The 16993-nt window shown below is 49.3% G+C and overlaps 1 protein-coding gene across 1 annotated transcript; it reads left to right on the top strand.

Moving 5' to 3' along the window:
* Positions 1–34: 34 nt before the first annotated feature.
* raph1b (Ras association (RalGDS/AF-6) and pleckstrin homology domains 1b) lies at positions 35–16970 on the top strand. Its single transcript, XM_034612164.1, has 19 exons — positions 35–180; positions 348–467; positions 775–880; positions 1022–1216; positions 1723–2150; positions 2941–3027; positions 3602–3676; positions 6988–7065; positions 8454–8613; positions 8973–9094; positions 9448–9513; positions 9595–9738; positions 10350–10460; positions 10883–10981; positions 11092–11212; positions 11379–11515; positions 11595–12230; positions 12378–12528; positions 12685–16970. The coding sequence occupies exons 1-19, from the start codon at positions 163–165 to the stop codon at positions 15090–15092; spliced, it is 5262 nt and encodes a 1753-aa protein (XP_034468055.1). The 5' UTR covers positions 35–162; the 3' UTR covers positions 15093–16970.
* Positions 16971–16993: the final 23 nt, after the last annotated feature.

The raw sequence follows: 16993 nt of genomic DNA on the forward strand, positions 1-16993 counted from the left end.
CTTCCTCCCTTTCCTCCGTCGTCATCCCCCCCTTTCTTTTGGATCCTTAGCTGGAAGGCGAGATGTAGGGTGTGTCAGCGGTGAACAGCACAGCAGACACTACAGGGCATTCCACCGATTAGACTGCACAGGGTGCCCGCCAGGGGTCCATGAGCGGTTGTCATGGTAACAGGCAGTGAGGTTGGCATGAGCTGAGGGTTTTTTATTTATTTATTTTTTCCTCTTTTAGATCATTCTTGCTATGTGGGTGTTATCTGATTATTTTTTTTTTGTGTGTGTGTGAATTTGCACACGTGTGTAGAATCATCTGACAATTTGTCTGTGTCTTTTTGTGTGTGTGCGTGCAGATGGATCAGGTATCAGATGACGAGTTGGACCATGGAGCAGAGGAGGACAGTGATAAGGAGGACCAAGACCTGGACAAGATGTTTGGAGCCTGGCTGGGAGAACTGGACAAGCTCACACAGGTTAACACGCACACACACATACACACACACACATAAATATATATATATATATAGACTCACACAGGTACAAGAGCATGGAGAAAGGACGGGACTGTATCCATAGCAACCTTAACACTGCTAATCCCATCTCCCTACACTGTATCCTAGCAACTCCACTCCCACCACCGCTTTGTACTGTGTATTTGTGCAGGTGTGTGTGTCTGAGAGAGAAGAATGAGTCTAGCAGGCTGACATGGTTGCTTAGATCCTGTGGTTTGACTGTAATGTCAGGATGTGCGTGTGTTTCATCGGTGTGTTTGCTCTTCAGAGTCTGGATGACGGCAAGCCACAGAAAGCACTGCAGAAGCCTCCTCTCAGACAGGAGACGAACATGGCCAACTTCTCCTACCGCTTCTCAATGTACAACATAAACGGTGAGGCTTCATTCATAGTATTTGATATAACAGCACTGATGAGAACAAGGTCAGAAATATTGATTAATGGCACCCTTCCCCCTGTCAACCCCATACCCTGCTCTGTGATCTTCATGCATCCTCCCTATTCGCTCCCTGCAGAGGCGTTGAACCAGGGAGACACAGTGGACCTGGATGCCCTGATGGCCGACCTGTGCTCCATCGAGCAGGAGCTCAATACCATTTCCAGACCAACCTCCACGTCTCGTGGCCAGAGCAAAGGCCAGCAGAGGACCCCCGTGGGCCGCGCTGCTAGTAGCAAGCACACAGGCACCAGTGGAGGGGGAAGCAGTGGAGGTAATCTCACAGAATAATCTGCATTTGCAACAATGTAGTATTTCATCATGAATAAAATAACTACTGCAGCAATCCCTTCACATTAATATGGAATCATTGTAAATAAAGCTGTTTGCCATGCTTGGGCTCGGATGATGCTTACGCTTGTTTTGCACAGACAGGGAATCGAATGCTCCTCTCCTGGTGAAAACATGTCTTCCAGTGGAGACAGTAAAGGACTAATAGGAGAACAAAACAATCACATTGAGGGTAATAATAGAAGGGGAACATTTACACTGTTAAACACAGTTTGTCCAAAGAGACGCTTGTTACAATTCAAGCTGCACAAGTTTAACAGCCTTTTCTTTCAAATGTATGTGAGTATTCATATTGGATGAATATATTGAAAATGCTACATGATGCTGCAACTAAAATCAAGTAGTTGAAAATGTAGATTCAAAACTGTTCAATAATCAAATATAAATTAGTTCCTCCTCCACCTTAACCGTGTTGAAATTCCCCAACAGGAAGTACCAGTAGCAGTACCAGGGCATCGCCGGCCAACACAGTACGAGGCGGCAGCGTCAACGCACGCCCCGCAGCCTCCAACATCTCCCTCGATGAAATCACTTCCCAGCTGGAGAAGGCCTCTCTCAGCATGGACGAGGCGGCTCGTCAGACGTCCTCTTCTTCCTCCTCCTCTTCTTCCTCATTCTCTTCCACCACGCTCCGGCGGCCCTCGTCGGGGTCCTCTGGCGGTGGGCAGCACCGCAGGACGGGCTCTGTGGGCGCAGTCAGCGAGCAGGAGGCACCGTCCCAGCGGTCTAGTGTCAATTCAGCATGTGCCTCAGCGTCCAGCATGGACTCCCTGGACATTGACAAAGTGTTGACGGGAGGAGAGGCGGAGGGCCAGAGCAGCTCGAACGCACCAGGACAAAACCAGACCAGCACTGAGGTATGGCCTACATACAAACACCGAAAAACACATGTTACGGAAACCCAAGAGGTAGACATAGTATTATCAGCTAATAAGAAAGTGTGTGTGAGCTCCACCGTGTCAGAGACATGCACGTCTCCATGTGTATTGGTAAGTGGAGTCTGTGTTTCACAAAGTCAACACATTCAGTAAATGAAGTCCAGCTGCTGTCCTGCATGTTTAACCTACACAGCATGACGTCTGGAAGAAACTGCATGCCTCACATATGCAATCCACAACACGTCCCCCTGTGTTGCAGATTGGATGATGTTCTCTGTTCACTCATGGAGCTTCCTGGCTCTCTAACAAAAGCTAAACTACTTCCTCAAGTGTGTTTGAGAGGAGTTTAACCTGGTTCCGTGGTAAAGACTCAAGCAAATACACTGTACATAAACAGATGTGTATGTTTATGTGACTTGTCGGGGAAGGGGGACAGCTAGGAAAGGAGGAGAGGAATGTAAAACCCTGACAGTGAGGAAGGATCTACACTTTGATATTTATTTCTAACCCATAACTGATGCTTCTTAACTGATTATTAACCATTCAGTAGACAACAGAGATGTCCAATGATTTAAAAAAAACGATTAACCAATAGTAGTAATCATTCAAAAGTCTTGTCGGTTAAAGGTCCACAAGTTAACACAAGTTCTAGAGCATGTCCCCTGTCCCCCTCGTCTGCATGTGTTTACATTATCTGTGTTTGCATCCTTTCATATATCGTGGCGTCTCCAACACACACCCCTTGCCTGCACCTCCCGATTTTTCCCAGCATGTCGTACTGCGGCGGGCCAATGGTAAGCCGGCCAGGCGGCAGCTTGACTTCACCTCACAAGCGGGTGAAGTGGATCGGGCCACTGTAAGTGCACGTGTGCGAGCTTGCATGTGTGCATGAGTGTAGGCATTAGTCCATGTAAGGCTGCAAGGTTTGAACAATTTCTGATCACATAGTTCTGTTAATGATGCATTTACAAATTTAATTCTGTTTTAATTAACAGTGACATTTTGTGCGCAGCCTTTGGTTTATATGTAATGTGTGCACATGCAACCATAAAGCACATCAGTGTGTACTGTGTGAATGGATTGTGTGTTTGTGGAAGTAGTTGTAGACTGTAGGTTTAGACAGAATTCGCAGTGTACAATGTATTCACATGCTCCAATGTTCTGCATCCTCTACTTCTCACAATCATTGCTTCTTTACCCACAGCTGCAGCTACATGACAGCCACCGCTGCTGAGCGCTCCATTTATGGAACCTTCTGTCGCTTCCACGCTTCTTTTTTTAAAAATATATATAAAAAAAGATCAAAACACCCGCAAATAATAATTAATAAGCCTCCGAGAATCATCTGCCACCAACTTTCTCTGTGTTTTTGTCTGTTCCTCTGCTCTCCTCTTTATTTACAATCTCCTTTCTTCCTCTCTTCACCCAAGCACTCGTATCTGGACCGAGAAACCTCACTCATTTTGAAAAGCATAGCTGGAAAGCCTTCTCACCTCCTGACCAAGGTGACCGCCTCCTCATACACTCGCTTCTTTGTGGGGATTTTTTCCTGGTGTGCGTGCACTGCTCCTCGTTTCTGCTTTGCATGATTAGAGGAAAAATCCATCTTGATAACAGAATTGAACTGTCTCCCACAGTATCAAGCTTTTTCTGATATCTGTCCAACAGTATTATTTACAGTGAATTTAGGAGTACACGTATGGAGAGAAAGACATAAACTACATACCTATATTCACTTGTAGTATTTATACAATTAACAACACAAGAATATCAGAATGGATTTTTCCTTGTCATCAGTTACCATGCTTGAATACACTGAATTATTTTTTCACTTTCACTGGCATATACTGTAGCTTTTTTGACTATGGGTCTATACATTCTTTCATTTATCATCTCTCTCTTCATGACGCTGGCTTTTGAATTGCACCCGGCCTTCATCAAGAAAGGATTTGATGTCATTAGAGCTGCAATGATTAGTCAGTCGATAATTCAATAAATTCACAGGTAAGGATTTTGATCATCGATTAATCGTTTAAGTCCTGTATCAGTCACACTGACTCAAATAATCTTTAGTTGCAGCCCTATATGTCATCTCAAAGTTGTGTGTGTTTGTGTACCATGCTTAAGTTTGTATTTTTGGGGGGAATATCTAGGTTATTGTTAAAGCTTTACTATTCAATACATCAAAAGTATTGTATGTAACGTGTCACATCTGTTTATCCTTTGCGTCGCTTCTCCTTCATTCTCAACTGTCTTTATTTTACTGTCGACCTCTTGGCAGCCGTCAGCGTTCCCAGCAAGTGTATTGGTAGCAGACCTTGGCTGCCACTCAGAGCTTATTCCGATCAGATGTGTGCAGATTTGCGGTTTTGAGTTGGCCGCGGTCGATTGTGATTTATCCCACCGTCGCTACACGACACGTAGCCAAGTGAACGGCGAAGGATTCCAAGAGACATTTTAATATCCAAGAGCTTGTGCTGAATTTGTCACAAAACCACAAATGATTGGAATCTTGAATCGTAGAAGGGTTTTTCCGTGGCTCTTGAGATTTTTAGGATTCTCTGGACTTTTAAAGACTTCACAACAAAGACAGCTTTGTACTATTCATGTAAGAGAAAAGAGACAGATCCCCATTAGCAGCCACTGGCATTGAATTCCGGTTTCTTTCTAAAAACCCTCTCATATAATAGATGTGAAGCTGACTGGCTGAATTCATCTGCCCTGAAAATATTATTCTGCCAAAATCTTGCTGAGTCTTGCAGTTACTTTTTCTCACCGGATTACAAAACAATGGAATCTATTAATTGTTTCAAACCTATTGGTTTCTGGCATCTCAGCGTTCAACTCTGCCCAAATTTGCCAAAAGCGGTTTGAATTGCTTTAAAAAGGGCGGAGAGGGCAGATAGCCTGCGGCGAACAGGCTGCGACGGAGTTCATGTGTTAGCGTTACACTTTTTGATGGGCGAGCAGCGACTTGCACATCCTCTCCTTCCCCTCGCTCACAAATCGGAATAGTGAATGATCGCAGTTTGTTTGGGAACAAGCGAGGAGGGAGAGCGTGGGAAGACATCAAAGTGAGACTGTGCCAAGTCCAGGCTTGGCAGAAGAGCCTTTTAAAATTGGCTTGTGTGTGAAAGTGGATGGGAAAACGGCGGCGGAATAGGAATCAGACCAATGTCCGATTTAAAAAGGCATGGTGTAGGTGTCATGTGGCGAGGGGATAAAGGACGAGAGCGAGTAGTGGTGGTTGGGGGGGGCGGTCTACTGAGGGCTAAACCTACAGTGTGACTCCGATTGACTCTGGACTATAATCTGCACAACCCCCACGACCTCTGTTTCTCCTCCTAACACACACGCTCACACTCGGATGACTAAAAGCCCGGCACTATGTGTTGACCAAACAGAGTGTCGGCTTTATTGCATTAATGTGTATGTGCTCTGGAGCCCGTGATGTGGAAAAGACAGTCTGGGTCAAGGGGGGCGGGGGGTTGTTCTTGAGATTAGAGGCTTGGGGAGCACTTGTTAATGCCCCCCCCCCCCCCCCCCCCCCCCCCGCCCCTGTCTTTTAACACACATGCCTGAGTGTGCACAACTTCAAATATTCAGCACCTCGGCTTCTCATTCACCCGAATTCCACTCTCAGTCCTCGTCGCTGTAGTTTCACGCCGGGGACCAGCGTCGGTCACGGTTCCCCCCCACCACTCCTTGTCCTGACTGGCTAAAGGGTCCTGCAAATGGGGCTCAGTGGTTGGCTAGTCTACTATTTTTTGGGGGATTATCTTTTATCGATTGGGCACGCTCCCGAACCTCTGCATCTGTTCTAGAAAGAAAGAGAGAGAGAGAGGGGGGAAGAGAGTGATGGAGAGGGGGGGGGGGAGCAGGAAGAAAGGGTGGGAGGGGGGAGGGGCATCGTCCTCCCCACTGTCTCACTTGGGGCTTATGTCAAGTTGTGCACATCTCAGGCGCACATGTCTGCGTGTCAGCGCTGTCACCAAGTGCTCGGCACAGCCTCGGCTCGTTTGACCGCCGTCGTCTTCGAGTGATGGAGGACGTGGACGCCGGGCTGAGGATCATGGTGGAATAACTTTTTATGAAGCAGCAGCAGCAGTAGGTTTTTTTTTTTTTTATCGCACTGTTTTAGACAACCGGGAAAGAACCCGTTTCCATCCATCTTTATCAGTTATGGACGTGTTTGGATATTTTTGTAAAATCTTCCCCCCCTTTTTTGACATGATCGTCACAGGAGATCATTTTCTGTTTGAGTGGAGGGCGTAGAAGCTCTGAGCTGATCCCACATTCATCCACAGCCGCTCGCCCTTCTGGGATCTTCAGCCATTGTTTCCCCTCTGCTGTATACCGAGATCAAAAGAAACCACTGCAGCTCCATACGAAATCCAACATGGAACCATAGACGGCAAATGGAGCGCCATATTTGAGGGGATGCTGGACCAGTGTCACAATAGCAGAGGTTTCCCATCACAGCGTTTATTCGTTTATTCACACATAAGGGAAAACCCACTGAAATACTACCTGTGGAATGGAGGTGATGGCATCTTGTTGGAGGGGGCAGGTAAGCAAGCCAGAGGAAAAGTAGACACCAGGCGCCACCGTGCCCGAAACCCGTGCGTTTAAATGGTGTAGAAGAAGGCTGCTTACTATTTAATGAAGTGTGTGTGTGTGTAGGATGTTTCATTCCTGCCCGAGGAAAGATGAAAGACCTGGGTGAAGGGGACGAGGCAAGGCTATGGAAAAAGGAAATGCGATTCGGTTTTGTGTGAATGACAGATGTTTTAACTGTGCTCCTGTCTTCCTTTAGGAGGAGCAAGCAGCCAAACTGAAGGCGGAGAAGATCCGAGTCGCCCTGGAAAAAATCAAGGAGGCTCAGGTTAAAAAGGTATGGCCACACTCTCCCTCACTTACTCGTCTTCTCTTTTGGAAAAACCCATTTGGACTCGGATATAGTAATTGCTGTCTTGTCACCGTACGCCGCATTTCTTTGTGAACTTCATTCACAGCGAGGCGGTGAAGCGCAGAGAAAATAGGTCATTGCAGTGTTTGATTATGTGTGCGTGTGTATCAGCCGGGGAGGGAGCGCGAAATCAGAAAGAGGCTTTGGGAAAAAGATGCAGTGTGCGTTGCGAGACAATGCAAACACATTCTGCACAAGACGTCTCATTTACACCATCCAGCCAAGCGAGTGTTGGTTCTGGGCGAACAACAGAGGCGCCTTGCTTTGTTGAAAGCCACGGCGTGTTTGTCTCCGTTGGGGAAATCGGTATTGGGCTCCACAGACAGTATTTCCGCCAATGAAAGAACTGTCTCTGTTACTCCATTTAGCAGAATGGTCCTTTTTTAAATGCAGTGAATAGCGTTCCAACGAACAGAGCTAGACTTGACTGCCAAGTGAATATATTATGACGAGATAAAGCATCCTGGTACAGGCGGCACATGAAAAGAACCCTCAGCGCTGGAGAACGCTGTGATGTGCTAAATCATTAGTGCTGTGCTTGTCAGCATTTTACGCAGACAGTCTTACTACTTACTATATTTTAGATTTATCACATTCTAGCCATTTTTACTGCAGGTGGATGGAAATTCCACAACTTTCTCTCTCGTTGAAGCTGTGGGATTTCTGGTTCAGTTTTACTATTCTTCTTTATTTCTGCCAGACTAGGGGGTTTGTAAGGGTCCCTCCTGTGAGAGATGTAGGTCACACCCCCCACGTCTGAGTCCCACGTCTCGGTCAACTGTACCCACATACTGATTAGATGTGTGGGTCCCGATGGGCGGGGAATGAACGGGAGGCCAAGGAATCGAGGGGTTTTATTTAGTTTCACCCCAGGACATGTCTTATGTGGGCTGTTGATCGTGTTAGGCTGGATTTGGCACGTGTGCGTTGGTCACGTTCAGCTTAGTTTAAGCTCGCTAGTTATGGAGGACTTTTGTTTACCTGTGGATGCAGAGACTTTGGCAAGATTACTGGATTACAGTGTATCCAAAGGCTAACACCGTATTTCGCCCTGTTAAAGAAAGTGGAACAAGAATTCCTGGATACACCCCCTTCTTAATTCAAGCCACTCTGAAAGTCAATGAGTTCTTCCTGGGTCCATACCCCACCCTTTTAGCAAGTTTCAAGAAAATCAGTTCAAACATACAGTTATGAAAAGTTCAATATATATATAGATAGATAGATAGATAGATAGATAGATGATCTGCTGCCTACATGCTTTTTGCATTAAGTCGACCATCTTTCTCATTTCTTCTGCTCTCCCTCCTCCTCAGCTGGTGATCAGGGTCCACATGTCGGACGAGAGCTCCAAGACCATGATGGTGGACGAGCGGCAGTCAGTCAGGCAGGTGCTGGACAGCCTGCTGGACAAGTCGCACTGTGGCTACAGCCCCGACTGGGCCCTCGTGGAAACCATCACGGAGCTCCAGATGGGTACGTCTCCACCTCTCCTGAGTCATCTAAACATTGTTTATGGTTTGCTTCAGTCTGCACTGTTAGCATATGGACGGCGTTCTGCACGCAGTTTAAGTGAATGCGCAGAGTGCGCGGCCAATGTAAACAATGTAGTTCACAAACACGCACTGTGGTATAATTATGTGCGATCTTGGCACAGTCACTGTTTGTGACTTCAGGCTTACATTTAAAGGTTTATGCCCCACCCTGTAAACAAAAATCCACAGCAGGAGGAAATTAAATGCACATTTGCAGGTCAGCAAAAAAAAACTGCACATCTTGCATGTTATCTTCACTCTCTTTCCTTTTCTCTCCCCTACTCTCTCTCCTTCTCTCAGAACGTATTTTTGAGGATCACGAGAACTTGGTGGAGAATCTGTTGAACTGGACCCGGGACAGCCACAACAAGCTCATGTTCATCGAGCGTATCGAGAAATACGCTCTTTTCAAAAACCCACAGGTGACCGTCCATTACGCCTCAGCACACGCACACATCAGAGCGAGGGCCGATCATCTTCTCGATGCACCCTCCGTAGCCGCTCTGCGTTCAGCGTGTAAATGCTGAAAGCTCATGTTTGGCACACAAACACATTGTTTATGCATGCTCTGCGACTGCACGGCCCACAGAGCCGGCGAGTGAACAGGGAAGTGTGTTTGTGTTGGCGTTGGAAGTAGGTCAAAGCTCTAAAGCGAGTAAAGGTGAATAATTTATTTAACATAAGACGAGGTGAGCCACCGACTTAACACCGCACCCCCCCTTCTCTCCTCTCCTCGCCCTCTATTCACTTCACTGTTCTTCTCAATCGTTTCCAGAACTATTTGCTGGGGCGGAAGGAGACATCAGAGATGGCAGACAGGAATAAAGAGGCTCTATTAGAGGTGAGACTAAAAGGACAGCAAAGGGTTGAACGAGAGGATGAATCAGAAGACAAAACTTTAAAATCAATTCTTATTCTTCAGGAGTGTTTCTGCGGCGGCTCGGTGTCTGTGCCAGAGATCGAGGGCATCCTGTGGCTGAAGGAGGACGGGAAGAAGTCGTGGAAGAAGCGTTACTTCCTCCTCAGGGCTTCTGGGATCTATTACGTCCCAAAGGGCAAAGCCAAGGTCAGTGAGACTTGGGATGGTTCACTGTTGGCACACAGTCATCCTACTCAGACATAACGAAGTTAGAGAACAGAAATGTGGGTTAGGGTTATGAGAACCAGCCTCGCTCAATCAGCCCTGTGGTATTTCCTGTTTTGGGGCCTGATCACTGCAAAGATTTGCACTCCACGTGTGCTCTATTTTTAGCATTGTCATCCTCTAAAGCCATTTTCACACTGCAACACTTTTTGCACGGTTTTCCGTAACACCACATTAGCGGTAACTGCATTACTCGAGGCCAGTGGTTAATTATTTTGTTGCCTTATTTAAATTCTGTAATCTGAGTGAGCTGAAAAAGTAGGTTGAGCTCTACAGTACATTACAGTTCAAGCTCAAGCATCTGAATAAATAAAAAAGATCCTCCTACTGTAATTATTTAAAGCGAGTTTATAGCAATTCTTTAATTATTAATATGTAATCTTTTTCCACACATCTACTCAAAACTCTGTGCATGAGCTTTTCTGGATTCACGGACAACATTCGACTCCTGCAGCTCTGCTCACTGCTGCTCTGCCTCTTTCCTCTTTGTGATCGGCCATGTATCAATGTCTCCTGTGTCTCCCTCTCCGCAGGCCTCCAGAGATCTCGTGTGCTTCCTGCAGTTGGACCATGTTAACGTGTATTACGGCCAGGACTACCGCAGCAAATACAAGGCTCCCACTGACTACTGCCTGGCCCTGAAGGTGAAGCCATATTGCTGGATCTGCCACTGGGAAATATGTGTTAAAGTCCTCAAAAGATCTGTTATCATCTGTACAATAACATATTTAACAGAATAGAAATTTAATATACGCAGCTGACCTGTAGCATGTTAACATAGACACTGACAAAGTGTCTCATCCAATGAATAGATTTAAAATACTGTGGGTGTGAACGTGTGAAATGTTTGTTATGGTCCTAAGAGACTGATGAGAGCTTTTCTCTGACAAGCAGCCTCCATGCATCTACTGCCATTAGCCTATATTAGATAATACCTGGGTTTCTATCTGATTTGATTTCCATTTAATAAGTCAGAATTGCATATTTTCATTATGAGGAAGATTGTGTTATTTGAGGTATTTGTGGAGAGTAAAGTATTTATTGTTGATTCATTTCTTTTCTGCAGCATCCACAAATCCAGAAGAAGTCGCAGTACATCAAGTACTTGTGCTGCGATGATGTCAGGACTCTGCACCAATGGGTGAATGGAATCCGAATCGCCAAGGTAGGTCAAAACCTGAGTTCAGGTCCTGTTAGAGAAACAGAGAAATTATCTAACTTACTTTTATTTCATTATCTTTCTCCTTGTCTCTGCGTGTGTGCGTTTGTGTGTAGTATGGAAAGCAGCTTTATGTGAACTACCAGGAAGCCATGAAGAGAACAGAGGCGGCCTATGATTGGTCGTCTCTCTCCACCTCCAGCATTCGATCAGGCTCCAGCTCTGCCAGCATACCTGGTTAGTACACTGTCAAATCATGCAAAGGATTTTAGTGAAGTTCATAATTTCAATAATTGTCTTAATATTCTGTCTTAATAAATTGCATTTTCATATTACTTTCCATGTATCATACTTTGTTCTGTACTGAGGATACACTTCTTTCTGTCATCGTCTGTGCTTCCAGAGTCCCAGTCCAATCATTCAGGACATTCGGACAGTGGTGTGGACACAGGCTCCTCTCATGGCCGCTCCCAGAGTGTGGTGAGCTCCATTTTCTCTGAGGCCTGGAAGAGAGGGACCCAGATCGAGGAAAACACCAAGGTATCTTTCAAAAGCTTGTTTTTGGATTTAAAAATATATCTGATTCACTTTACTGTGCTGACACACAATCTCTCTTCAGCAGATAAGAATGGAGGCATCCAGAGGAGCCACCCTGCCGCATGCTTCCCACAGTCACCGGCATCACAGCCAGCACTCAGTTGACCACCCAGCCCTGACGCCCCCTCCTCAGACTCATCCCCAGGCCCAAACACCGCCCCCACCACAGCCTCAGCACCCACCAGTGCACCCACCAGTGCACCCCCAGACACTGACCCAACCACAACAGCAGCACCTGCCGCCTCAGTCTCCTCAACAGGCCCCGCAGCCTCTGCCCCAATCGCCTCAGCGCCCTCAGCCACCGCCGCCACAGTCTCCGCAGCAGCAGCAGCAGCAGCAGCAGCCACAGGCCGTCAGTGACTACCACCACATGCCCCCGCAGCAGCAGCAGCAGCAGCAGCAGCAGCAGCCACAGGCCGTCAGTGACTACCACCACATGCCCCCGCAGCAGCAGCAGCAACAGCCACAGACCGACAGTGACTACCACCACAGGCCCCCACCACAGCAACAGCCACAGACCGTCAGTGGCTACCACCACATGCCCCCGCAGCAGCAGCAGCAACAGCCACAGACCGACAGCGGCTACCACCGCAGGCCCCCACCACAGCAACAGCCACAGACCGTCAGTGACTACCACCACATGCCCCCGCAGCAGCAGCAGCAGCCAAAGGCCGTCAGCGGCTACCACCACATGCCCCCACCACAGCAGCAGCCACAGGCTGTCAGTGACTACCACCACATGCCCCCACCACCACAGCAGCAGCCACAGGCCGTCAGTGACTACCACCACATGCCCCCACCACCACAGCAGCAGCCACAGACCGTCAGTGACTACCACCACATGCCCCCACCACCACAGCAGCAGCCACAGACCGTCAGTGACTACCACCACATGCCCCCACCACCACAGCAGCAGCCACAGACCGTCAGTGACTACCACCACATGCCCCCACCACCACAGCAGCAGCCACAGACCGTCGGTGACTACCACCACATGCCCCCACCACCACAGCAGCAGCCACAGGCCGTCGGTGACTACCACCACATGCCCCCACCACCACAGCAGCAGCCACAGGCCGTCAGTGACTACCACCACATGCCCCCACCACCACAGCAGCAGCCACAGACCGTCAGTGGCTACCACCCCATGCCCCCACCACCACAGCAGCAGCCACAGGCCGTCAGTGACTACCACCACATGCCCCCACCACCACAGCAGCAGCCACAGGCCGTCAGTGACTACCACCACATGCCCCCACCACCACAGCAGCAGCCACAGACCGTCAGTGGCTACCACCCCATGCCCCCACCACCACAGCAGCAGCAGCAGCCGCCAGCTCCTCCGCCCCCACCTCCTCCTCCACCTCCACCGCCACCTCTCCCTCCGCCACCGTCGGTTCAAAGTGTGTCGCACCACTCGCCAGCTCCCACCATGTACAAGTACAGCACGATCACCAGGCTGCAGAACCAGAGTGCCTCGCAGACGGCCAATCACCACAGGCTGCCCGGTTTCCTCCACACTCAGCAAGTTCTGCCCCCAGCTCCGAAACCGCCTGTTGCTAAAGTGTCCATCAAACCCAATGTGAACCACATTGCGGCAAGGACTAATGTCCCGCCTCCCCCGCCGCCACCTCCTCCGCCATCCATGCCCACCCCTGGGTCAGCCATGGCCGTGCTGAGGCTGGGCCCTCCCAGCCTAGCCCCCCCACCTGCCTTCGTACCTCCGCCCCCAGCTCCTCCTCCTGCTCCACACACCAATGGTGTAGCATTTCCTCCTCCACCCCCGCCTGGTCCTGCTCCCATGAGCCAGCCCGTTTACCCCAACGGGCTGAAGCAGGCGCTGAAGGAAAGGTTCCCCAGCCCGCCACGGGACCTCTTGTCTCCGAATGGAGACCTCGACGAGTCCCCACCGCCTGCCCCCGCTCCACCACCGCCACCTCCTCCTCCTCCACCACCTCCACCACCTCCTCCCCCTCCCCAGCAGTTCCCAGTGCCAGCTCAGTTTCCACCCCCTCCTGCGCCCCCACCAGCACCACCCAAAACCTTCACCCCAGGTTTTATCCCTCATGCTGCCCCCAAGCCCATGTCACCTGTCTCCCCTTTCCCTCCTGCCCCACCCTCTGCCGCCTTAGGGGGCCCAGCCCCGCCACCACCTCCACCCCCACCTTCATCCGGACCCTTCAAGAAGCAGTTCAGCCTCCATGCAGGGCACACCTCCAGCCACCCCCCTCCGACTCTGCCCAAGCAGCACAGCCTCTCTAAACCACCCATGTCCACAGGAGCCCCTCCCACCATGTCTTTAGTGAAACAACTGGCCAGTCAGTTTCCAGGAGCCCCCTCCCAAGTAGCCAATCACACAGAGAGCCCCAAAGCCCCCCTCTCACCACCTGCAGTCAAGACCAAACCAAGATGGCAGCCAGGGGGTGTCCAGCAGCTTCAGTCTCCCGAGTTCCCTCCTCCTCCTCCAGACAGCAACGCTGGTTTTCCTGCTCCCCCTGCTCCCCCTGCTCCCCCTGCTCCCCCTCCGCCGCCTCCGCCGCCTCCCCCAGCACCTGTTACTGGCCCGACTCCGCCCCCTCCTCCCCTCCCCCCTGGAAACCTGGACTCCACCATGAGGTCACTGTCTGGCTCCTCCAACTTTGGAGGCAAAAAAGCACCTCCTACCCCCCACAGGAACTCCAGCGTCAAGTCCGATTCCTCAGCCTCGTATGAGGAATCCAGGAGGAACTTGCTCAGTAAGTTTGCCACCAAGAGCAACACCCCACCTTCATCCCCTTGTCCCACCTCCTCCTCTACTGGATCTCCCTCTAAGGACCACTCAGCTGGACCCCCCGCTCCCCCGAAACCAGGCAAGCTCAACCTGGCCAACTTGCCCTTGGGCCTCCAGTCCAAAGTGAGCCAGGCAAAGCAGTCCAGTGGCGACTTCCCTTCCCCACCACCTGATTGTGCCTACTTCCCACCTCCTCCCCCAGCCACAGATCTCTTCCCCCCTCCTCCCCCTCCTGGTGACGCCCATAGCGGAGGGCCTCCGAGGGTAGCCGTGGTGAATCCTCAGCCCCAGGCTCCCCCTCCTCCACCGCCCGTCTCCCTGGTCAGCAACTCAACATGGGGAAAGAATTCCCTGAAAAAGACTCCTCCACCCACACTTGTGCGGCGCAGTAACAACACCCCGGAGCCCCCTCCCCTTTCGCCGCCTCCGCCCACCTCCCCAAAGGGCAGCTCAGGCCAGCCCAATTTCTTGGATGATCTCCACCGGACACTGAAGCGAAAGTCGGTGGGACGGCAGGGTTCTCTCAACTCTGCCGGCCTCTCAGGCAAGTTGGACCCTGCTGGGACCATGGACGACATGGCGCTGCCTCCGCCGCCCCCCGAGCTGCTTCAGGACCAAGGAAAGCAAAGCAACGGAGGAAACGGTGGCTACATGTCCGGAAACATCTCAGGCTATGCAACGCTGCGACGAGGACCCCCACCTGCACCACCTAAGCGTGGTGACGGCACCAAACTTACTGGAGAGTGTTGAACTCCGAGATAAGAACGCTATGAAGACGGACGGACAGACAGTGAAAGAATATATGGAAGTGAACATTCATAAGTGAACTGGGAGCTAAATCCTGGATACCTTCTGTCCTCTTGGGACCACAATGATAAATAGATGACTGTGTATATATGAAAAACCCAAACCAGACCGTGGTCAGTGAGTGTTTGCTAATTATTGCGTTTTCGCTAACATGCTCGGCGCTCCAGATCAGTGAGGTTTACAATATTGGGACAATTAAGACTGGAGCAGGTAAGTTTGAAGTCACAGAAAAGTCATTTTCTGCGATTGTCTAAACTCTCTGGAACACACTGTATTGCCCTGTATTGTAAACCCCCCCCCCCCCTGCCACCCATTCGCTGTTCCGGTGCGCCAAGCAGATTTAAAACAAACACTCGTAAGATTTGTGCAAATGTTACTGGATCCAGGTCTGAGCCGAACCACGTATCCGCATATTTGCCATAAGTTTGTGCCACGTACTGGAGACAAAAAAGGAAACAAAAAAACCCCCATCAGGATCATTCTGCTTTGGTACTGCATGGACCTCATGTAACAAGAAGCTGTAAAACATGAAGCTGTTCTGGTGTGTGTGCATGTGTGTGAGCGAGAGAGAGAGAGAGACTGAATATGCACACATGCATTGTGTGCATGCATGTGTGGTGGCGAAACAGTGAAGTGTTGGGGAAGGCCTTTGTGAAGTGGTTTGCTTTTTATATGAAATTATTTAATGATTGATAAATGGAAGGATTTTCTTTTTCTTTTTCTTTTTTTTCTTTTTTTTTTTTTACAAGTCTGTCTTTTAACAGCTGGTCAACAAAGTCTGGAGGGGAAGAAAACAATTAGGCCGCAATGGAATGTACATGGAAGGCATATTTAAAAACTGTAAGAATTATGAACAGCTAAAACTTAGAAGTCTTCAAAATGCAAATCAGAAGGAAGCCTTTTACCAAAAGTCTGGACTGTGCAACTGGAGAGACAAAACGTTTCATTTAATGCAAACATATACTGGACATGTGTAAATGGAGGGGGGGAGGCCTGTGGTGGTGTTTTCTGTGTGAGTTCGCTGTTGCTCTTTAGGGAGCTCATCCTTCAGTTTGTGTACAGTTGCAGCCGCTCCTCTGTTGCTGCTGGTCCTCGCCGCCCGCCGTCTTAAAAAAAAAAACTCACAATCCAGGAAGTACAGATCGGATTCGGCCATGTGAAGTAAACACATCTCGCCATTAGGAAACAGATGCATTTGTCTGGTTGATGTAGAGAGCGTTAAAATCGAGAGGTCGGCGACAGAAATCATCCGAGTTGCTTTAGACTGAATGTTGCTTTGTGTCTGGTTTCCTCATTGTGCCATTACTGCTTCAGCCCTTATTGCACAGGCACGAAGGTCACCTCCTATTTTACCTACAGAGTGGATCATGAAGGGTTTTCATCTCTAGCCTTCATTTTTAAAGGGTGCTATGTTTTCCTTCAAGGAACTCGACATGTCCTCATGTGCCAGGATGACATATCATTCGTATCTCACACCATTTAAACTGGTTTTAAATTGGCTGCAGCGCGGAATCGCTTCGACACAATAACAGCTCGGAAGAGATCTTCTGTATTTTAATTTAACGTGTTCATTTGTCCCCCGCTCAGCCACCGTTGTGTGAACGCCGCTCGAAGGCTGTGTACCGTTTCTTTCTGAGTGTCAACGTCTTTGACAGGATTGTTTGCTACAGTACAGTATGTAAGTTATTGATGTGCTGATGTGAACACGTGGGGGGGGGAGGCCGAACCAAGTGAAGACAAGTGGTTGCAGAGAAGAGTCAAACGTGTCCTCTTGCATATAAACTGAAAAATCACAATATAAATGTTCGAATCAGACCTCAACCTGCGTCAGAGTCATTTCTTCA

Source organism: Hippoglossus hippoglossus, chromosome 2 (assembly GCF_009819705.1).
Source record: "Hippoglossus hippoglossus isolate fHipHip1 chromosome 2, fHipHip1.pri, whole genome shotgun sequence".
NCBI classification, from domain to species: domain Eukaryota; kingdom Metazoa; phylum Chordata; class Actinopteri; order Pleuronectiformes; family Pleuronectidae; genus Hippoglossus; species Hippoglossus hippoglossus.